Raw genomic sequence first — 24,432 nt, 5'->3', positions numbered from 1 at the left:
TGTAGCAGAAAAAAATGAAGGTGTTACAGAAAAATTTACAATTCTGCAGATAAAGAAAATTATGCACCTAGCCATTGTTGATGTGCTAACATTTTTCAATATGTTCTGTACACATGTTAATACGCTAACATTCTCATTAGAAACAATCAAATATTAGCTCATGAAGTCCCTTACCTCAGCTTTGACTATCCTGTCCACTGTCGTTTCCAGTGATTCCAGCCTGTGACACTGCACAACCCCTTCAAAATACTGAGAGCGGTGCCGCAGTGCTTGCGTTACAGTGATATCCAGATTATTGTACGTCTTCTCAGCAGCAAGATTCTGAGATAGAAATAAAACCTCCATTTTAACGCTTGTGCTTTCAAGACTTATTTTGTTTGAATATTAAACCCTGAGAAGGACAGCAACTCAATTTCGACACTGACCTATTTTCACCATGCTGCCATTGAGGAGCTGTGGCCTCCCACAACAGCCCCATGCTTCTTCCATGATCTGATGTGGTAGAAGTGGATTCGAGATGCAAACCCTCAACTGTTGTGAAATATTCCTTCCACCTTCTCACCCACAGAGAGATTACGCTAACATTCCCATTGGAAGCATTTAAATATTACTTAGCCAATACTGAGATTCTGGATGGTCAACATTTGCAAAATCACTTTTAAAATGTAGAATAAATGTAAAATTCATGAGATAATAGGGGGATTGACTTGCCTCCAGTAGAACAATCCAGGGATTTTAAAATTACAGGGATTGATTTTAAAATTACAGAGATTGATCTTAAAATTACAGCTAAAGCAGTTAAAAATGAATCCACAAATGCATGAGAGAATATGGACAATGCAATGCCTCAAAAGGCTATGAATATACAATCAACTGAATGGTTTAGAGGGAAATGGGAATGAAGTAAAAATAATCGTTGCATCTGACACGGTGCTTTTCACGTCGGCAAGACGTTTCAAAGTACTTCACAGGATACACTGCAAAGTGGAGCATCTATTTTGTAGACAAATGCGGCAGCAATGTGCACAGCAATAATCTCCAAACAGCCATGAAGTGAATAACCCATGTTATCCGGGGGGTTGTTGGCCAGGACTACAGGAGAAACTCCCCTTTTCGAGTATGAAATTGGCAGAGGTATTAGGTGAAAAGGAATTCTCCTTTAAAACTTTTTTTAAGCTGTTTTCTCACCCAACACTGGTAACTTTTAAGACGTACTTCGGAATGGGGTTATTACTACTCATGCACTAGCTAATGGAATAATAAAGTGAAACTGCTTTGTTTCTGAGAATCAAAATATTCTGTTACCAAATTGCATTACCACAACAATGTTGTTCAGATACTTGAAGGTCCATTGTTTGAAAGCTGCAAAGCATGCTCAGCACTCCAAAGATTTTTTTAAAAATTGTGTACATAAGAAATATTGAATGAAACTTGAGGAGTTATACTTACTATAACATCAAATTTCGAATAAATATCTACAACTTTCCCTGCAAAAGAAAAAAAATGTTATGTGAAGGATGTTCTAGAGTTCCCAATTCCTATAGAAAAAAAAATATCCTCAATTCTACACCAAGTCAAATACTCTAAGATGCTTCCTGTTATATGCAGAGGACCAAAATTATGTTCTGAGCCAATTCTTTCCTCAATAATATGAAACTGACAAACAGGAAGTGCAGATAGCTATTAACTACAAAATGCCAAGTATAGATATTTCCTGAAACTCGTAAGATATAAAAGTAACATGCAACAAAATAATGCTTCATTAAGTTACTATTATGATTTCTTCCAAGTAAAGGTAATATTGTGCAGATCTCAGATGGAGATATCCTTAATTGCGATTTTTTTAAAAAAGTGTTCCTTTGAAGCTCTCCAAACTAGATCATAAGGAAATTCAACATGTGGTGAGGTGCTCAGGCATACAGCCAAGGAAATGCCTGTTTTTATCTGCGCTTAGCTAGCTGATCTCAACCACGGCAGTGAACAGAGCGCTTCACTCTACTGAGGTTGCGGCTGAGAAAAGTCAGCCAAGGTTTCTGCACCTGATCACTAATGGAAGCACACGCAATGGATGCTGAGCAAGGACACAACTTTAACTGGCTGTGTTGTTCCCTCAGCACTTTTTCAGCTACTGGAAAATGGCCGATTGGCTGTGGTAGCTGGGGACTGCCGGCATTCAGTGGAACCATAGTCTAACATGAGTACTCACATTGATGAGACACATGAAGAAAATGAGAAGAAAAGTTTTAAACTGTAATTACTGTAATCTCATAACGTAGTGCAGTTCTTATAATGGGCTTCCTTATAGTAGTTTTGGTTAAGTGGTTGCACTGTGGACCTCATTCACTACACATGCTGCATCTAACCCGCTCTCGTTTGCCTGCTAGTTTTCGCTCTATAATCATCAGGTCGTCACCGCATCACTTCCTGCTTTGCACACAGGAAGTAACGATGGCTGTGACCTGATGCCCTGGAAGTCAGAGTTTTTTTAGCGCAGGAACTTGCTGGCAGGAGTGAAACCAGCTATTGTGTTTCATTGGGATTTTATGGATATCGACCACATTATATCAGAGATACAATGTATAAGACAGTTGAGAACATCAAGTTTGCTTGTTAATAAATAATAATACTCAAAAGGATTTTACTGTACAGAGACTGTACTGTATAGGCAAAAGCGACAGCCAATTTGTGCACAACAATGTTCCACAAACAGCCATGAAGTGAATGACTAATTTTATCTGGGAGATTATTGTCCAGGACAGTCCTCTTTTCAAGTAGTGCACTGGATCTTTAATGTAAACCTGAACACACAGACGGCACCTCAGTTTAACGTCTTATTCGTAGGACGGTACCTCTGATAATGCAGCATACCCTTAATACTGCATTGAGTGAATGAAATGATTTAAAGAAATGACAAGGCCTATCCCTGGGTAGTCCAACCTTTTGGGTGCTGAGGGCCAGATGCTCTATTTGAGAAACATCTTTACACCACTTAAAAGCAATATTTTTGTGTTTCCGTACCAGAAACATAACGTAAACGGGTTATGAAATCGGATGCGGCCCGCCAGATAGACCAGTTATTTGTGGGATGATTATGAAGAAGTTATGTTTGGCACTCTCTGCTGGTAAGAAATTTTCCCCATATGCACAAAAAGCTGCTTCGCTTGACTAGGATTGATACTGGGTGATAGGTACACAGATACTTGGCATGCTTCCTGGAAAAAGATGATCAAATAATAGTATAAAATAATGTAAAATAATCCTGGATATTGATGCATAATTATTTTGTTCAGAATATCATTTATAGCACTGCATGTCTACATCACGCACAACATTAAGATTCACCAACCTGATACATCCACAACGGGCAAGGCAGAAACCCTCCTTTCCACAAATATACTCAGGGCTTTTATAATAGGAGTGTTTGGATGGATAAAGGCAATATTAAGGTACGTTCCTATCCCCAGTTCCTCCAGTGTTTTCTTCATAAAGGCAGGCTTTGGCATCTCAGAGATCTAGAATGAATGACAATAATAAATGGACTTCTCGCCTTCTCATTCTGATTGTTTCAAAGTTTTTCATGCAGCGAGCGAGTTATGTTGAAGTATAATTATGGTGATATAAGCAAACATAGCATCTTTTGTACAACAGTAACATCCCACAAACAGCAATGAGTTAAATGGCAACAACAAGAACATATATTATCTAGCGTCTTTCATGTAGAATAATGTCTTGGAGCTCTTTGCATTGGCGGTGTGCCATCCGGTGATCAATCCTTCAGATGAAATTGGTTATTCACTGAGCTGTTATGTGGGACATTGCTGTGCACAAATTGCTTACTTATAAAATACACAGTAACTATACTGTAAATCATATGAAGCATTTTAAGACATCCCCCCGAAAGACACTATATCAAATGCAAGGATTATTGTTATTATAACTATACTAACATTTTCTGCTGATATACATTGCACAATTGAAATAAAATTACATGAATAGTAGCTTCCAATATAAAGCGAGACACATACCAGTCTCTGTTCATCTAACATTTGGATGGAGGCTAATTTTAAAGTGACATTCCTTACTTATAAGAATCACATTTTTGTTATCATTCTAAATCTATTAATTGTTGAACCATACTGTTGGTTGAGTTTTGAAATCTACTGCTAAATACATCAGCAAAAACAAAAATCCCAGCAATTTTTTGACGTGATTTTTGATGGTAAAATAAAGAACTCTGAACTCAGAACGGATTAGTTCTTCCACGGTCTCTTGATTTGTGTTACAGTGGTCAGCCAGGTGTTTCTGAGACTTGTGGACGACCATCACCTGCTTAGCAGTCTCTAAACCAGTCAGAGCTCCACATATGCATGCCATCTACACAACATAGACATTTCTGTGTCCGGAAATGGAAGGCGCAATCTCTCCTTGGAGGGACGCACCCTGCTTATCTAATTCCGAAAGAGTATTAGATGCAGGTTGGCCAGAGCCAAAGAATGGAGACCCTAGAGTGTGTATTAGGGGATACTGCTAGAATTAACAAGCTTCCCACTGCCTCACAGGAAATCATCTAATAAGTGGATTTTTACAAGCAGTTGGCCCAGAGATCAGAAGATTAGTTTGGATTGAAAAGGCCCTTTAATCTATTTAATTGCATTCTGGAAGAATTGCTTGTAAACATCCACTTATTAGATGATTTCTGGTGAGGCAGTGGGAAGCTTGTTAATTCCAGCAGTATCCCCTGGAAGAACAGCCACTCTACAGTTGTCTTAGCACAGTATCATCTTTAAATGAGTCCAGTGTCCTGGCCTCAACCTCTCTTCCAGGCAATCTGTTCCAGGCATTAACTACCCTGAGGAAAGAAACACTTCCTGATGTCTGTCCTGTGATTGCCCTTTATAACTCTAAAGTCTTGGTGCATCATCAAGTGATGTCTGGGCCTATATTTTGAATCCCATTTTAACTTTTTTACACCTCTATAAGGTCCCTTTGAGACATCACCTTTCGAGACTGAAGAAAGGCTGTCTAATTATTGCTTATAGTCTGTGCCGATAGAAAAGTGCAGCTACACTTTTTCCATGGAAGCCACTGCAAGCTCCCTCCTCTGCCATAAATGCACTGCAAACACTCCCCTCCCACTACAAACCTGTACACACGTGTGATGGGCCCCACTCACACCTGTACACACAGTGTGCTAGGTCCTGTTAGAAACCTGTACACAGTGTGCTAGGCCCCGCTACACACTTGTACACACAGTGTGCTAGGTCCCGCTACACACCTCTTCACACAGTGTGCTAGGCCCTGCTACACACCTGTACACAGTGTGTTAGGTCCTGCTACACACCTGTACAGTGTGCTAGGCCCCACTACACACCTGTACACATGGTGTGGTAGACCCAGCTACACACCTGTACGCACAGTGTGCTAGACCCCGATCCTCTCGTGCTGTTTGCTCGACGCTGCTACTGAGGGTAAAGCGGCTCCAGTCACATGTGCGTAACGCAGGGAGTGTTGTGATTGCAGAAGCGGCGCGAGCAGGAAATTGGCTTTGCCCGGCACCTGTGGCCTAAACTGAGCTCCTGCGACAAATTCTTGCTAAGTGCTGTACTATTCAAATTAACATTTTAGTATTTTAAACATAACTACATGTTCAGGAAATATATGCCTATAGTTTTAATCCGGGTTGTTTCACAAAATGGAGTCACCTCATGTGGAGTCCTGCAGCTCAATGGTTAGAGCACTCGCCTCACAAGTGAGAGACTTTAGTTCGATTCCAGGCAGGGTGAAAAGGTTGGGCAAGTTTCCTTACTCCACGTACCTGTTTACCTAGCAGTAAGTAGGAACCTGGTTGTTAGTCGATTGGCAGATTGCTTTTCTGGGGTAATAATTCCTTCAAAAAAGTAATAATAATAAATTGGTCACTCAATCTACAACTGTTTGTGGGACACTGCTGTGTGGAATTGGCTGTCGCATTTCGCCACAAAATATACAGTCAACTCACTTTACGGTATATTCTGTGAAGTGCTTTGAGACACCTCGAAGATGTGACAAGGCGCTATATCAAATGCAAGGATAATTATTATTATAAAATGCATCTCTCACTAGCATCAATCAACCTGCAAAATGTGCCAAATGCCCCATAATTTTGGGCAAATATTTCCACATTTTTTTATTGGCCCAGATCAAAGCTCATTCCTATAACACTGGGGATCATTCTCGTGGGTCTCCTCTGCAGTGAACTGTATGCAAACTGTACGCAGTGAGTAGGTGCTTTGTCTCTAGTACCAGGGGAATTACTATAGTGTCGCAATAAAACCTTTCGCATATATCTTTAATTAGACTGAAGATGAATGTTGTGAATTTGGTAACACTAGATTGTAACGAGAATAATTAAAAGTACCTGTAAAATGTTCATGTCCGTTAATTATTAATCATTTTCTGAACACCAATTAATTTCTTTTAAAAATCTACACACATTTTGTTTAGTAAGAACTGAATAAAGGACTGTTTTTTGCTCAGTATGTGGGTAATTCCAAGAAAGTCACATTAATTACAATACAAACGTACATTATTTTCTGGAAATTAATTCCATTTTGTACTAAAAAAAAGTGAAACCCTCTACTGTCAGAATGGTTATGTGTAGGGTAAGTTCTACTTGGTCATTTAAATGGAAATGACATGACAACACCATTGAGCTTGTTCCTGCTTTCCATAAATGTTATTTTTTTTGGTCAGCCGGATGTCTGACACATGCGAAAACCTATGCTTAACCCATACACAACACCCAGCGATAGATTGCTGGAATGGAATGTGCACTCTCTCCCTGGAAGGACACATCCCACTTACCTAATTCCGGAACGACAACAACTTTCACTTATATAGCATCCTCCACGCAGGGTAGCAACTGTGGCAAAGCCTGACTACGAGCGACTCCGGGGGTGTGTGATGGGGGGGAGGTGACCGGAAGCACGATTAAAAAAGGAAGGTTTTCATACAGGACTTGAAAAAGGGGAAAGTGGGCAAGGCAATGAGGGAGAGTGTTCCAGAATTTCGGGGCTGAATGTGCGATCATTAATTGTGGAGTGGAGGATTCGAGGGACAAAGAGGAGGCTGGTGCCAGTCATGTGGAGGTGTCGGGTGGTGGATTGGGGAGTGAGGAGGTCGGAGAGGTAGAGAGGTGCCAGGAAGTGAAGGGATTTGAACACAAGTGTGAGGTTCTTGAAGTCGATCCATGATGGGGAGCCAAAACAAGTGAGGTGGGGGTACAGAGTTTGGTCGGGATCAGTAATGCAGGCAGCAGAGTTCTAAATGAGCTGGATTTTAGAATAGTGGAACTGGAGAGACTGGCGAGGAATGCGTTTGAGTAATCCTTGCGGGAGGTGACAAAACACATGCACGAGGGTTTCTGAAGCATTTGGGTTAAGGTACGGTGGGAGGTGGGCAATGTGGTGGAGGTAGAGGAAGGTGGTCTGGTCAGGGACCAGATGTGGAGAAGGAAGGACAGCTGGGGGTCGAACCGGCGCCTAGAATGCACACTGGTTCAGTGAGCGTGAGGGAGAGCCCAGGGAGTTCAGATCTGCAGGAGTGAAGACGTCGCCGGGAGCTATGGCTTCCGTCTTGTCCATATTCAGCTGCAGGAAGTTTGCACTCATCCAGACCCTGATGTCTGCCAGACAAGCTGATAGAGCATCGGTCATATTGGCAAGAGCCCTGGCTTGGGGACCCCAGGTTGTGTGTTGGGGTACTGCTGGAGGCTAACCAGTTAAGCAGCAAAGCTTGCCATTGATATTGCTGTCTGGCAAGCTTTCCCACTGCTTGTCCAGCTAGGACCACCCTACCCGTTGGGGCTTGGCTTGCAGGGTTAATGGGAGCTGAGTGGGAAGAGTCTCTGCCCCCAGTGACTGGTCTGCCTTTCCAGGTCCTGACAATGAGCCAGGCTGGGCTGTGCTGCCATCAGCAGTGCCCTGGAATACTGCAGACCTGCCGAGCTCAGGAACCGGAACACCAAGACTGCCACAGAAGGCTCTGACATTCTGACAGCCCGTTGCCAGGCATGTCACCTTGGAGCCAGTTCAGCTCCTAAATGTCAAATAGATTAACTGAGATTAAGATAATACTAAAACAAATTCCTTGCATTTGATATCCTGTGAAGTGCTTCTTGTGAAGATGATACAGAGGTTGGATGGGTTAAGACCATGGAAGTGAGGGTGAGAATTTTGAATTTGATCTGCTGGCGGACGGAGAGCCAATGGAGCCGAGTAAGGATGAGGGTGATTGGTTCACAGAGCCTGGTCTAGTCATAGTGAAAAAGCAGTAATAATAAAATCACTGCCATTAATAAGTCACATATAGTACAATACAAATTTATACAGTGCCTTTCACATCAGGAGGACATCCAAACGTCCAAGGTTTGCACCCGAGCTGGGGGTTGAATTCAGAGGGGGAAGGAGGGGAGGGAATGGGAAAAGATGGCTGGATACGTGGTCAAAGAGAAAGGTCTTGAGCTGGGCGAATAGAAAAGTGTGGCGGCACTTTTCCCGCGGAATCCGATATAAACACCCTTCACTACAAACCCGCTATAAATGAAGTTTCTGATCCACAGGCTGCTCGCTGGTTACCTGACGTCACTGTGAGTGGAGCGGCTCCAGATTTGCATGCTCGATGCAGCACAAGCAGCAAATGGGTTTCACTCGGAGGCCCTGCTGCCGTGATTGTCTGTGTATTTGTGATTGTGAGTGTCTGCGTGTGTCTCTCTATGTGATTGTGAGTGTCTGTGTGTGTCTCTCTGTCTGTGTTTGTGAGTGTCTGTGTGTGGTGTCTCCATGTGTTTGTGAAGGTCTGTGTGTGTGTCTTTGTGTTTGAGTGTATGAATGTGTCTCTCCATGTGTTTGTGAGCGTCTGTGTGTCTCTTTGTGTTGTGAATGTGTGTGATTATGTCTCTCTCCACATGTTTGAGTGTCTGTGTGTGAGTGTCTCTCCTCTGTATGTATGTATGTTTGTAAGTGTGTCTGGGGGCGTCTCTTCTATATGCGTGTGTGTTTCTGAGTGTCTGTGTCTATGAGTGTGTGTGTCTCTCTCTCTCTCTCTCTGAGTGCGCGTCTCTGTGTTTGTGAGTGTGTATGTCTCTTTGTGTCTGTATGTGGGCCTCTCTCTGGGTCTACATGCAGTACCGACCCTGAGAGGCAGGAGGTGGTGAGCTCCTGTAGCTTCTCTGGTGTCGTCGTCACCCCTTCCAAAAAAGGCCCACTCAGTTTATGTTAAAGAAGTAATTAATATTTTTTTTGCAACAATCTATTATGTGTTATTTCCTCATGTTTAGTTTTTATCAATAAAGTGAAAAAATGTAGATTGGCAGTAAAATGTACCTCAATAGCACCATTGATCTCCCTGAAATTTTCTGCAAAATTTGTCAAAAACTCCCCCGCAATTTCGAGCGGGATATGGGGGAGGGGATTAGGAGGGTTTGTGTGGCATGTACATACCAGCACTGACAAATCAGGTCGTCTTGACTAATTTCATGTGAAATTAATAGTTGTGAACAAACTGCAACTAAGTGCATGAACTGTACAAGATTATCAAGGATCATTCGAGTCCTATGTGGTCACACTGCCTTTATTCAGAAGTCAGACATATATCAATGCACTAATATACCTCCAAAGTTGATGAAGTGACATCTCTGCAATCACAGGCGTAAAAATAGAACAAAGGCTACATTTAAAGTGTGCCCGTTTTTATAATCCACCACCTGATCAGGAGCAGATAGGAATTGATTTGATTTATCGATGGAATCACTGGTATAATAATCCTTGCATTTAGTAGAGCGCCTTATCACATGATAAAAGATGTCTCAAGGGATCATCACAGGATTTACTGTGAAGTGGAATGGCTATGTATTTGTAGGCAAACGCAGCAGCACGATTGCTGGCTCCCCATCCCTCAAAGGATTCATTTCAAGATCCTTGTCATAACTTTTAAATCCCTCCACGGTCTTGCCCCTCCCTATCTCTGTGACCTTCTTAAACCCTACCAACCTACCTGCTCCCTTTGCTTGGTAGACAATAGTCAGCTTCACATGCCCCAACCTGCCAGCCCCACCATCAGCAGTCAGGCTTTCAGTCTTTCTGCCCCATTCTCTAGAACTCCACCCTGGAATCCTTTCGCCTCACCCCCTCCCTCGCCTCCTTCAAGGTCTGAGGTCTAAAGACCTTCCTCTTTGACTGTGCCTTCGATCATCTTTCCCCCACCCTACTCAATCTTGGCCCCACTCTCCCGAATTCACCACCTGCTCAAGTGCAAATCCTCGATTGTCAGGACCTTGGGATGTCCTCCTGATGTGAAAGGCTCTATATAAATGTAATTTGTGGGTGGTTGTTTTACATGTATTTTGGTGTGTGCACCCAGACGCACACATAGCACATTGAGAACGACACACAAGGTATTCAGCCAAATACTGTACTGACACACAGCTGATTATATCATGCCTGTACTTCAGAACACAATACTTACAAAAAGCTGCAGGAACTTTAAGATTCTCTTGTGAGTGAGGATATAAAGTGCGTTTCCACTGATAGGGTCGATGACTGGCAACCGGTGAATTTTGTTCTTGATGAGTGAATACACTGCATCAAAGAGGCTAAAAAGAACAAACATTCAGTGAAGAACAGCAGGGCACAGCAACATGTCAGTCCTTCATAACAAGTCTTATATCAAGCACCAATACAAGAGATATATCCAGTGAAACCTTGCCGTAACATAAAACAACAACCTGCGTTTATATAGCACCCTCTGGAGGCTGTTCATGATGAGCCAATAAAGTATTCTGAACATTTGAGTAAATAATAATCCTTACATTTGATATATACTATCTTTCAGTTTGGGAGGATGTCTCAAAGCTCTTTACAGGATTTACTGTAAACTGTAGTGACTGTATTTTTGCATTTATCTGCCAGTGTCAATTCTTTAATATACCTGAGTCAAATCAGGTGTAACGCCAGAGGCTCATCCAGTCCATGTTACCTCATGACCACATATGACCTCATGACCACACATGACCAGACTACAAAAGCCTCCATTTCTAAACCCACCAACCATCAACCAACTCATTAATCGCAGCCAGGTCAGCAGACTTTATACTGACCTCAATACAACAACAACAAAATTACATTTGTATAGCGCCTTTCACAAATAAGATTAAAAGAAAATAAACATTCATCCGCACATTTTACCCACCTTGCATCTGGTGATATGTTCACTAAAGGCTTAAATGTTTCTTGCAAATAAAGCTCTGAGGAAGAAAAACAAGGCACGGGTGAGGGACAGTGGAAAAGAGGTGTCGCGTATCACAAGTATCCGAGAGATCACATGAACATTTATGAAGTCAGAACCATTGTGTGCCAAGGTGGATTCCAGGCACTGGATGTACGAACGCCGTTATGCCACCAATTAAGAGTCCTGTAGCTTAGTGGTTAGAGCTCTTGCCTCGTAAGCGATTTGGATTTGATTCCCGGAAGGGCGAAACGTTGAGCAAGTTTCCTTACTCCACACGCTTGTTTACCTAGCAGTAAGTAGAAACCCGGTTGTTAGTTGATTGGCATATTGCTTTTCCGGGGGTAATAATTAGTTAAAAAATAATAATAATTTGGTCACTTAATCCACAAAAGTTTGTGAGACACTGCTGTGTGCAATTGACTGCTGCGTTTTGCCCACAAAACAGTCAATTGACTTTACAGTATATTCTGTGAAGCGCTTTGAGATGTCTCGAAGACGTGATAAGGAGCCTTGTTGATTGATTAATCAAATAATATCACTTCCGTGGAATATTTCAATTAGATAACAGGTGGACACTGTGCCTCTGGATGAACAAACATGAACTGAAATTATTAAAATAAAGCAACTGCACAGCTGTTCTGCATCCTCACCATTAGGTGGCGGAGCATAGTAGCTTTTAGATTAGTTTTACCTTTAAAAATTAAGTGGAGAGTTAGCTTTCTGGCTAAATGAAGACATGATGCATTAAAAAGTAGAACAAGATGAGACAGGTTTACTGTCACAAAGGGACAGAGAACAGGAAGTTTCTCTTTACTCGGAGGGTAATATCAGACTGGAACAGGTTGCCAGGAAAGTTGTTCAAGGCCAAGACACTGGGACTCATTTGAAAACAGCTTGACGCTGTGATGGGAAGACAGTATTAATAATAATATTCTAGAGGGATGAGCTGAAATGGGCCAATCTTCTAAACCTTTCATCCAAACCAATCTTGTAATCAGAATTTCTGATTACATTTAATTCTGATTACATTTGCCGACAGTTTTATAAAGCCTGAATCAGTGTAAAATACAAGGTCCTGTTATGGCTATTTCCAGTGTCCAAGAGATCCTATTCCTAAATGGTATTGCAGACACCTTCATTGGTTAACAGACTTTAGCTGTGAAAATTACAACCTTGACTCAGCTCATCAATATAAAGGTTTTGTAATTTCATAAGGACTTAAACTGCTGTAAGTATGAGTATCACATAAAACATTGTATTAAACCTGTACATGTCTCGCCTTCCAATCAAGCAATTTCTCTTCAAAAGACTGATCAATGCCCAATGTATTTCAGGGGAGAAATGTACTCTGTACAATATTAAGCAGCTGTTTATATTCACCTCTCCATGATTCAATCTTGTGCTCCTCCAGTTCATAGATTTGTACCTAATGGAAGAAAATGTACAAGCCATTAAAATGTACCAGACCTATTTAAGGTCTAACATAATAGGTTTATTCCTTTGTGCTGTCGATTTTAATGAAGGGGTCAACAACGAGGACAGATGATAAAAGCACATCACATTACAAATGAGCAAACTGCACCCATTAAATTGAGACTCAAGGTGGAAATCAAACTGGTCACAAACTCAAACAATGAAGGGGGCAGTCAAGGGAGCTTGAGCTTAGAGGGTTTGATTTAAACACAGGGAACCGTGAATAGCATGGAATGGACTATTTGAGGAAGAAGATTTGTGTCAGTAAATATAAGGGGGAATTAGACAGCTGAGGGTACAAGAGATACAGTGCCCAAAATTAAGTATTCATTTTGGAACCACTCAGAGAGGCAGTATTGGTCTTTTAAGGTCCTGTGAATTCCTATATTCCTAATAAGGTTCAAATGCTGTGGCATATGAGCTCATAGTCTAGGCCGACAGTCCAATGCAGTTCTAAAGGGAGCGTTGCATCGTAGGAAGATTCTGTCCTTCAGTGAAAGGTTAAACCGAGGTCCCATCTGCCTGTTCAAGTGTATGTTAAAGATCCAATGGCACTATTTGAAAAGAGAAGGGAGTCTGTCTGGATGTCCTGGCAAATGATGCCCTAGAAAAAATGGTCATTCCCTTCATGGCTGTTTGTGAGACATTTGTGCGCAAAATGGCTGCCGATTTAATAATAATAACCCATGCATTCAATATACTCCTTATCACTTCAAAGTCTCCAAGCGCTTCACAGGCTATACTGTAAAGTGAATTGACTGTATATTTTGTGGGCGAAACACGGCAGCCAATTGGGCATAGCAATATCCCACAAACAGTTGTGGATTGAGTGACCAGCTCTAACCACTACACTACAGGACTCCATATACAAAATACACGTGCTGTATTTCAGAGTACTTCACGTGAAGCACTTTGAGACACTCTATCAAATGCAAAAATTATTACTGATTAAGTTAATGTACTCAGACAAAACTGAAAAAAGGAGGATTTTACTTTTGATCTCCCTTTCTTACAGGCATTGTTGCATAGGAAAATACCAGGCACATGGTGATAAGAAACAATATCTTAAAACGCTGCATCACTCAGAGGGGAATGGCAAAGGAATGATGGATTTATCCAACAAGCGACGCTGCCTCCAATTAATATTTTCATTTCAGGTTCATAGATCTTTACACAAAAAAAATTCCTGCTACAGGCATCTGTATGAAAACCTCAAAGTAAATCACATCCATCAAATAATACAATATTAAAACTATACAGTAATTACTTCTGCTAAGTATAAAATGCAGTTTTAAAACTTCAGGTTCACAGAATTCAACTTAACTAAATGCTTTGGAAATGAACTGAAAATACTGTCAGAGAAGGGGGGAATCCTGTACACTTGAATTTTTTGGCAAGGTACGCAAGGACATTTCACTGAAACGTGGACAATTTGCTAAAAGTTACTTAAATGTTACACGATTTTACAAACACCTTTTTATGACAGTGATAAATAACAATCCTTGCATTTATAATAATAATCCTTGCATATGATATAGCCCCCCCATCACGTTGTTGAGACGTCTCAAAGCTCTTCACAGAATCAACATTTGATAATCTGAACAGGCAAACAAAGCAGCACCCCGGATTAACATCTCATCTGAAGGATAGCTCCTTCCCAGCACTGCACTACAGCGTTAGCCTAGTTTAGGCTCATGAGTATAAACACTAGCACGGGCCAAGTGGACTAAATGGCCTGTTTCCATGCCGTATTGTTCTATGTAATTCTATGTAAATGCCGTACATGCTCCAAAGAGAAATCCTGAACCTATTTTTGTTGTGTAATCTCAAAGTATTTAAATGGTTACATGTAGAAGCTTTTATTTTTAACATCCAGAAGGCGTTTAACCTCCAGCACTACATTGAAATGACAGCCTAGATTTGTGTGAGTTTAAATCCTGATGTTTTGGGGCTTAAATGGACAATCTTCTGACTCAGAAGTGAGAGTGCTGGAATCCTGCGAAGGACATTGAGACGTTTCAACAACGATAAGGTGCTATACCAAATGTAAGTATTATAATTGTAACTAAGACCTCTAAAAAAAAGGTCTTGGTTGCAATTATAATCCTCACATCCGACAACAATTTTATATATACATAGCACCTTTCACATCGGCTAGGAGCCCGAGCTGGGGGTGGGAGGAGCTGAAAAAAGGGGAGAGTGAAGAGGTGACAAAAAGCATGGTTGAAAAGAAAGGTCTTAAGACCGACTTAACATTAGCATTTTCATTCAGAGAAAGAAAAGGACCAAGAATTTATGGATTGTAGAGACAGTATCATTCAAGAGATGTATAAAATACCACCACTTGGATTTATATACAGCACCCTTCATGCAGGGTAGAGTCTCAGATCGCTTAAACACATTTACCGCACATTCACACGTCAGCATCAACTATATATAGTTTGTCTACAAATTACAATCATTAAACTTTACAGAATATTGGGTGAGGTGCTTTGCTTCGCAAGTAAGAGGACCTGAGTTTGATTCCTGGGCGGGGGAAACCTTCGGCAAATTTCCTGACTCCAAATACCTCAGTTTATCTGGCAGTAAGTAGTAACCCGGTTGTTAGTCGATTGGCGGATCACTTACCATGGTTAATAATCTTTCAAAAAAAAATAATTTGTCACTTAATCCACAATGGTTTGCTGTGCCCTATTGGCTGTTGCGTTTTTCCCACAAATACACAGTCAATCCATTTCGCAATATATTTTGTGAAGCACTTTGAGACGTATCAACGATGTGATAAGGTCCTATACCAAAAGTCAGGATTCTTAGCATTATTTATTATATATATTATTATATATAAAATCTAGATTACTAAACACAGCACCTTTCCTTGCACTGGTATGATTGCAATGTGCTGTAAAAGAGAAAAAGATTTTGCATGTTCATGCAGGAACCCTGGGTCATGCAGATTCCTTCATTAGGGATTATATGACAGGAACCAAGCAGCAATTTAATATGCTGAGAAAATACAGAAGCACGGAACACAACACACATGGCAAAGTTTGGCTTTCCCCCTGAGTCAAGTTGAGGGAGTCTACAATTTGTTCTTTTGAGGAAGTAAAGATTCAGCCTTTACTGTCCTCGCAATCTAGACTAACACTCCAATGCAGTACTGGGGGTAGGGGATTGCATAGCTGGAAGTGCTGTTAAACTGAGGCTTGTAGTGCTAAACAGTGACAGAGCTTGATGCCAAACCAGGGAGAGAGAAGAGGTGGCCATACAGACAAAGAAACACCTAAATTGCCTGCCAACATCACCTGCAAAATACTGCAGTCACTACACTTTGCAGTATATCCTGATATCCTGTGAAGCTCTTTCAGACATCCTTCTGATATGAAAGGCTCTATATCAAATGGTCCCTCAAAAAACTTCAGACCATTGTGTGGGAAAGGGGGTGGGGGACATACAAGAGGATGTTGGGAGTATGTGAACTGGGAAAAAGGCATGAAAATGGGGCTGAAATGATTGTTCTTTCAGAGAGCCAGCGGACAGGGTATAATGGGCCAAATGACTGTAAATTTCTGCGGTTCTAAAAGCTTAGGATCAATCCACTGGGAAGGAAAGTTCACACACTCCGACCAGTCAATAATCAAAGACAGTTTCACAAGTTTTGATGATCTAACATCAGGTGTCTTTCACCACCTAGTTCCTTTTTCAGCCTCAGCTGCTGGAGTGAAGTTTGAAGATGAGCAGCACTTACCATGGGTGACTTGTAGTATCTGTGGAGTATGTTTATGAAGTCTGTTATCGTTAACATTCCTAAGGGGAAAAGAAAACATATGTGTCCTTAGCAGCAAGCGAATCATTTTTATGGAAGGTTCAGAAGCCCTGGTGTCTAAAAGGGTTCCCTATAAAATTAATGACTTGGTGCCGTTTGAATCCTGGCAGTCAAAGCTCATTGCTGACTGACCGGGAGCATTTAACTAAAATACACAAGCGAGAAGGGAAAAAGAGGGGATTAGGATGGGTGGAGGCTCATGTGGAGTATCAACTCCACCCAGCACGGATGGCCTGTTTTTGTGCTATAACATTTTATGTCAACATTTCACTGAGCCAATACAGAACTTTGGCGTCCTGTTTGACGCGAAACTGTCCATCATATCCCACAACCGTGCCAATGATCCGGTCCGCCTTTCCCCACCTCCGCAACATTGCCCGGCTCCACCATTGTCTCACGCTGCAGGCTCCCGAGACCCTCATACATGCTTTCATTACATCGAGGCTCGACTATGCATAACTCCCTGCTTGTTGGCCTCCCCAACTCCTCCATCCACAGGCTGCAGATCATCCAGAACTCTGCAGCCCGTGTCCTCTCCCGCACTAGGCTCCGTGACCCTATCACCCCCATCGTTACCCAACTCCACTGGCTTCCCATCATACAGAGGATACAGTTCAAGATCTTGGTCCTCACTTTCAAAGCCCTCTATGGTTTTGCTCCCCTCTACCTCTGCTCAGAGGGCTTCGGCCTGCTTCACATCCCCCCACCTTGCCTGCCCCACCATTGGCAGGCGAGTCTTCAGCCACTCTGCTCCCACCCACTGGAACTCCATCCCCCAGTCCCTCTGCCTCGCCCACCCACCCCTTGCCTCCTTCAAGACCCGTCTGAAGACCGACCATGCCCTCGATCACTTTCCTTCCGGCACTGCCCTCCACCCTCCCCGATCCTGACCCCCAGCTCGGGTCCCAAACATGCATTGTCCAGTACCTTGGGACATCCTCCCAATTTGAAAGGCTCTATACAAATGTAATTTTGTCGCTGTTATTCTTACCCGCATGTCTCCTCACTTCCCCCACCCTTCACTTTCGAGCTCTACAATCGATCTCCAATTCCTTCATGACCCCTTCTTCAATCAAGTATTTCATATGTGTGGCCTTATTGCCTGTGGTTTTCTACGATATGTATATTTCATTTGCAAATACAAGCCAACCCCATACTAACATGATGATTTGGGTCTACAAACTCAGTCTAGTGTGTTACGAGGTCCGCCAGCCTGGTCACCCCTTCTGTCACATACACAGGAAATACACTGACAGCACTTCCTGTGTGTTGTGCATGCACTCCATGCAGAGAAACCCCCCACTGACATAACTTTGTGCAGAAATCAACTCCCCCCCTCGCCCCACACACACATCATTTGGATGTGATTTTTAATGTCTCTGTGGTGTATTTGAAAAATAAACTGAGATTAAAAATGAACAGCCCTACCAGCTGCGAATGAAGAGATACAAATTTCAACTTTAAGCATGTTAAAGGCAGAATAATACAAGGTCCAACAAAATTATCATGGAAACTAGGCTGATGACTAAATGTTAACAATTTTAACCACTTAGGACCTGCAGTATGAGATTAACATCCAGTCTTGCAGTGTTCAGTTTCTTAAACTGCATGCCTTCGCAGAACAGAACCAAAGCCTTAAATAGAAGCACAGATTGTGCTGAAGGGGCAAAGAGGTTGTGGGAAGGAAGCCACATTTCTCAAACTACTACAATAATCATTGCATTTAATATAGTTCTTTTCATATTGGGAGGAGTCTCAAATCACTTCAAAGGATACATTGTTACAGGGAATCCTCACACTCGTGTTCAAATCCATTCACTCCCTGGCACCTCCCTACCTCTCCGGCCTCCTCACTCCACCACCCGGCACCTCAGCTCGACTGGCACCAGTCTCCTAGTTGTCCATCGTACCCTCTGTTCCACCATTGGAGGTCGCGCATTCAGCCACTATGCCCTGGAACTGTGGAACACTCTCCCTCAATCCCTTCATCTTGCCCCCTCTCCCCTTTTTTAAGTCCCACCTGAAAACCTTCCTTTTCAATCGTGCTTATGGTCACCTCCCCCACCCTCACCGGCTTGGGAGTCAGGCTCCGCCACTGTTAAGCGCTCTGAGACACTACACTGCATGGAGGGCACTATATAAGTGCAAGTTGTTGTCGTTGTAAAGTGTCGTGACTGTGCATTAAGTGAACAGAACAGCCAATTTGTACACAGCAATGTCCCACCAACAGCCATGGAGTAAGTGATCAATTTTATTTGGGGGATTGTTGGCCAAAACTGTTTTCCAATAGAGACATGGAATCCTTAACATCTACCTAAACAATCCCTTCATGCTCTAGCATCTTTGATCTTCTACTCCACTTCTCCACTCATCTAGAAATGGCTTGCTGCATTCCCTGCCCTCCATCACCATCAGTGGACAAGTCCTCAGATTCTATGCCCCTAACTTGTGGACCTCCCTCTCCCTACCATTCAGCAGTCTACTGATTGCCATGTTTATTGGTCCCTCACATAAAAATAATAATCCTTGCATTTGATATAGCTCCTTATCACGTCGTTGAGGCATCTCAAAGCGCTTCACAGAATATACTGTAAAGTGGATTGACAGTATTTTGTGAATTGAGTGACCAAATTATTTTCTAATCCACCCCGCTTTAAGCCCCTCTCTTCCCATCTCCCTTGTATATACATCAAGCTTTATCTTAAATATGTTGATGCTTTTTTTTGCCACAATCTCACACCGTTCCACATTCTCACCACCCTCTCGTGTGAAGAAGATCCTTCTAAGATCCCTATTTAATCTACTAGGTAATCTTTTATCATAATAATTTGGTCACTTAATCCCCAACTGTTTGTGTGACACTGCAGTGCGCAATTGGCTGCCGTGTTTCGCCCACAAAATATTCAGTCAATTCACTTTACAGTATATTCTGTGAAGTGCTTTGAGATGTCTCAACAACGTGATAAGGAGCTATGTAAGGATCAAATGTAATCACATGTAAGGATTATTATTAAAAATGCAAGTATTATTTTTTTGGACTTGCTGGATAAATGTCATCTGAACCATTGGGAAATGTGCAAAGCAGCCAGCAGTTTCCGGAACGTAAACCAAAATTATCGAACATCTTGGTGCAGTGGTACCAGAAGACTCTTCTGTTCTCAGTTATGCTCACCCAGTCTATCTAAGGTATCTGGCAGAGCCAGTGAATTTTGTCTGCAGGATATAAATAGCATTGGGCGCTGAGCAATTCTGGTTGTCTGGGTTTCTTGCAAGTGGATGATTATACTAACATAGTTTCCCAGGTCTCTTACAGTGCACTGAGAGTAGAGTTCCTTCCCACTCAGCTCCCATTAACCCTGCAAGGAAAAGAACTAATGGGTAGGATAGTCCTAGCTGGACAAGCAGCAGGAAGCTTGCCAGACAATGCTTTCAATGGCAAGCTATACAGTGTTAGCTGGTTAACCCAAGTCTTAGCTCTTGTCAACCTGAGCCTTCAGTTACTTACCTACCTTCCTGCTTCCTCCGTTCGGCAGGTACTGGCCCCTCCATGTTGACGCACACTGCTCCCTCCCATTGGTGATCAGGCCTTCAGCCTTTCTATCCCCACCCTCTGCAACTCCACCCCAGATTACCTCCACCTCACTCCCTCCCTTGCCTCCTTCAAGGTCCATCTCAAGCCCTTCAGTCATCCTCCCATCCTGTACCCCTCTTGATTCCAACCCCAGCTCAGGTGGAAACCTTTCTCTATTCTTTCGCTATCCATTGCCGTGGGACATTCTCCCTAAGTGAAAGGCGCTAAATAAATGTAATTTGTTGTTGTTGTTGTGAATACTTTCCAGCATTAAGTAAAACAAGCGCGTCCTTCCAAGGAGATAATGTGCAGTCCATTCCAGACACAGGATATTTCCACACATTAGGTGGCATACATATTTGGAACTCTCAGTCTGGTTGGATACCCTCAAGGAGGATGATGAGTTTCCGCACGAGTTAAGACACATGACTGACCCAAAAAAGTCACATTTTACAATGAGGAATATATGCTGTCAGATCTTGACTTTTTAATCACCATCCGTCTTTTTTCAATGTTATAACTCTCAAGCAGTCACTGATATCTGCATACATCAGAAGTGGAACGATTAATTGCACTCTAGAATTTAAAGCCTTAGCTTTGAGTAATTCTGTTACATGCTAAGAATGTAGTTTTATAATCACAGTCGCTGGCAATTTAATATTCAGATGGCTGGCTGAGTCTCAAGCTATTTCTTAATTCTATTTGGAAAGTTTGGAGCTTTATTTCTCTGGAGATGAGATGTTTGAGAGGAGACCCGACAGAGGTATTTTAACATTATGAAAGGATTCAATAAGGTGAACGTTAATCACTTGTTGGTGAATCCAAAACCACTTGTTGGTGAGTCCAAAACCAGAGGGAGTTTTTATTTATGAGATAGCTGCTAGCAGATGTAATAATAATAATCCTTGCATTTAATATAGCACCTAGGCTTAATGGTATAAATATGTTGTATTCAAATGCCAATTACGCATGACAATGCCTGTGATTTCAAATCCTTTTCCCGCAAAACTGTGCTTTCAGGTCAGAACTTAAGTGATTTGTATTCACAAAAAATTGTTAATCTGTACCCTCATTTCATTTATTCCACTAACCCTTCACCCAACACACACACGCACTTGCAGCCGGTAAATGCACATGCAGGATATTACTGTAAAGTGCAGTGACTGTGTATTTTGTGGGCAAAAACGGCAGTCAGTTGTGCACAGCAATGTCCCACAAACAGCCATAAGTGACCACTTTTTATTTATGGGATTGTTGGACAGGACACCGGGAAAAACTCCCTTCTCTTTTTGAATAGCGCCGCAGGATCCTTAACATCCATCTAAAGATGCAGACAGGAACTCAGTTTAGGGACTCAAAGGAAAGAGTCCCAACCTTGTCCAAGAGGGTTCTTCCCACAAATGAGAAGAATATTAAATATCAGAATGAAATTGTATTAGATAACTCAATTCACATGGAGAAGAAACACTCGTGGAGAATTGATGGGCCAAAAATGGCCCATTAATGTGCTGTAACATTCATTGATTCACATCCTGATCCTTTGATAAAACCCTCACAAGATAAAAAGAAAAATTTAGATGAAGAGAACCCTTCGACCCATTTGATCTTATCCTTCCAGAACACCCACTCTCCTACCACAGCATCAAGCTGGTTCTTAAATACTAGCCTTGACCACCCTTCCTGGTAACCAGTTCCAGTCATTGCTTTGAGAGGTCGTTCTGACATGAAAGGTACTATATATACATATATTTTATATATATATGAAAATAATCCTTGCATGTGATATATATCCTGGGAATCGAACCCGAGTCATCTCACTTGCGAGGCGAGCATGCTAACCACTATGTTAAGGGAATCCATAATGTAACATTGTTGCTGTTATTTTCCTGGGGGGAGGGGAGAGCAAAATACTTCCTGGTTTCTGTCTTGAAATTGCCTTTGCCAACCCTGAACCTATGCTCCTTTTGTTCTGCTGTTTGACGTATCTGAAAGGAGCCAGCACTATGCCAGTCTATCCACCCACACAATGAATATTGTTACAAAGGGAATAAAGGCTGTAAAATTTAGATCCCTCATCGTTGCCATCTTTGTACTCATTCAGGCAGATAATTGCAGCACACTTTTTAAAAAACCTGTGGTGTATAGACATCCTTCAGAAGTGGCTATAGATTTGAGTTCTCCTTTTAAGGGGTGCAAACTCTACCTAATGAATTTTAAATGTGGAGTCCTGTAGCTCAGTGGTTAGAGCACTCGCTTTGCAAGTGAGAGACCCGAGTTCAATTCCAGGCAGAGGGCGAAACCTTGGGCAAGTTTCCTTACTCCACACAGAGCCTAATAATAATCCCTCCAAAAAAAAAAATAATAAAAAAAATTGGTCATTTTCAATCTACGACTGTTTGTGGGACATTGCTGTGCGCAATTGGCTGCCGCGTTCGCCCACAAATATACAGTCAATTCACTTTACAGTGTGTTCTGTGAATCGCTTTGGGACGTCCTGACGTGAAAAGCGCTATATCAAATGCAAGGATTATTATTATTATTACTAATTATGCCAAACACCATACTTTTCATTCCCAAGCTTGCAGGCAAGCCATCTGTTGCCCTTCCCTCCACATTAGGAGTTGTCATTCATCGCTGGCTCAAGTCCAGCACTGTCTGTGCTCAGTCGGTTGAAATGTGACTCGGCATTATGTGAAGTACATTTAATGTGGAGGTCACAGACTGAGCTTCAGTTTTACTTTCCAATTTCGGCTGCTGGTCCTGGATTTATGATGTTAGGCTGCACTCAATAGATAGATCATGTTTTCAAGTTCTGATGCTGTACAGTTACAGATATTTTATTATCATGAAGGCAAATGGTAAATAAGCACCTTTAGATTAGCCTCCAAGACAACTTGAAGCACAAATGATTTGGAGAATAAGATTAAAATAATCCTTACATTTGGTAATAGCGCCTTTCGCACAAAGAGGACCTCCCTGATTACCGAATTATCTAATTCCGGAAAGTATCAGGTGCAGAATCTAGGTGCAGAAACTTCAAGGCTTCGGAATTCAAGTGTGTGTGTTGGGGTAAAAGCTGGAATTGAACCAGAAAAAAAACACGTAGCTTGCCATTGATAGCACTGTTTGGCAAGTTTTCCCACTGCTTGTCCAGCTAGGACCACCCTACCCTTTTTCTGACCGTTGCATTTTCTCATTTGCCAACCATCTTAAATTGATGCTTCCTTAAATCTGGAGTAGAGAGTGTTACCACAACATGAGGAAAGAAAAGAAACTTTTAGAAGAACCTTTAGCAGCATCGAATAACTCAACTCAAGGAAGCTCATGTTTATGAGGGAAAAGTTGAAGGGACCATTGGAAAGTTTTACAAATTAGAAAGAAGATTAACAAAGTTAATCCAGTTTATACCAACAAAGGATTGGAAAATTGGGGAATGTAATTTAAAAATAAGGAGTGATTCGAGAATGCAGCCAGAACTATTCAGCACAAAGTGCGAGGTTTTAAAAAACACAGGGAAGAGTTCACAGGTGGTCTTGTGGATAATGCCACACAGACGAAAAGATTGCAGGTTCCATTGAACCACAGAAATTTATAGTTCAGAAGAAGGCCATTTGTGCCTTTGCAGGCATTTTAAAGAGCAATTATTTCACACTCCTTCCCTTCTTGATCTATTCAGTTAGCTCCCCATCATATCAGGAGTCCTGTTGCATATTGGTTAGCACACTCACCTCACAAGCGAGAGGACCCGGGGTTTTGGAGTAAGAAGACATAGGCATGTGGAGTAGGTAAACAGAGGCGTTTGGAGTTATCATATAATCAAAGAATATTACAGCACAGAAGGAGTCCTCACTATTTACCACGCTCCCAAGTTTTGTGTGACCTGCAAACTTCAAAATGTTGCACTCTGTACCCAAGTCATTCACAGATAACAAAAAAAGTAGTGGACCTAATACCTAAAACCCTGAGGACACTCCTGTATGCTTCCCTCTAGTCTGAAAAACAACCCTTCACCACTATCCTCTACTTTCTGTCACCGAGCCAGAAATCTGAAATAAAAACAGAAGTCGCTGGGAACACTCAGCAGGTCAGGCAGCAGCTACGGAGAAAGGAAAGTGAGTCAATATTTCGGGTCCACGACCCTTCGTCAGAACTGAGGCATGTTGGTAGGGAGAGGCTTTTAAGGGCTAATGGAGAAGGGGGAAGCAGGGCAAGGAAGACAAAGGAGAAAATGGGGTAGAGGACAAGGGATGATGGGGTAAAGGGGTTTTAATGATGCAAAACAAAGGGGGTGGGGGAATTG

The 24,432-nt window shown here is 42.0% G+C and overlaps 1 protein-coding gene across 1 annotated transcript in view; it reads right to left on the bottom strand.

Moving 5' to 3' along the window:
• LOC103187036 (5'-AMP-activated protein kinase subunit gamma-2) overlaps positions 1 to 24,432 on the bottom strand; it is a gene marked incomplete in the record, with an annotated part of 170,814 nt that overhangs the window by 11,159 nt on the left and 135,223 nt on the right. Inside the window, 7 exon segments of the mRNA XM_042331967.1 lie at positions 175 to 321; positions 1,450 to 1,487; positions 3,347 to 3,512; positions 10,504 to 10,630; positions 11,227 to 11,281; positions 12,646 to 12,691; positions 16,484 to 16,542. Coding sequence (XP_042187901.1) covers positions 175 to 321; positions 1,450 to 1,487; positions 3,347 to 3,512; positions 10,504 to 10,630; positions 11,227 to 11,281; positions 12,646 to 12,691; positions 16,484 to 16,542 — 638 coding nt within the window.

Source organism: Callorhinchus milii, unplaced genomic scaffold (assembly GCF_018977255.1).
Source record: "Callorhinchus milii isolate IMCB2004 unplaced genomic scaffold, IMCB_Cmil_1.0 Scaffold2, whole genome shotgun sequence".
Taxonomy (NCBI): Eukaryota; Metazoa; Chordata; class Chondrichthyes; order Chimaeriformes; family Callorhinchidae; genus Callorhinchus; species Callorhinchus milii.
This window is presented reverse-complemented; position numbering and strand designations above follow the sequence as displayed.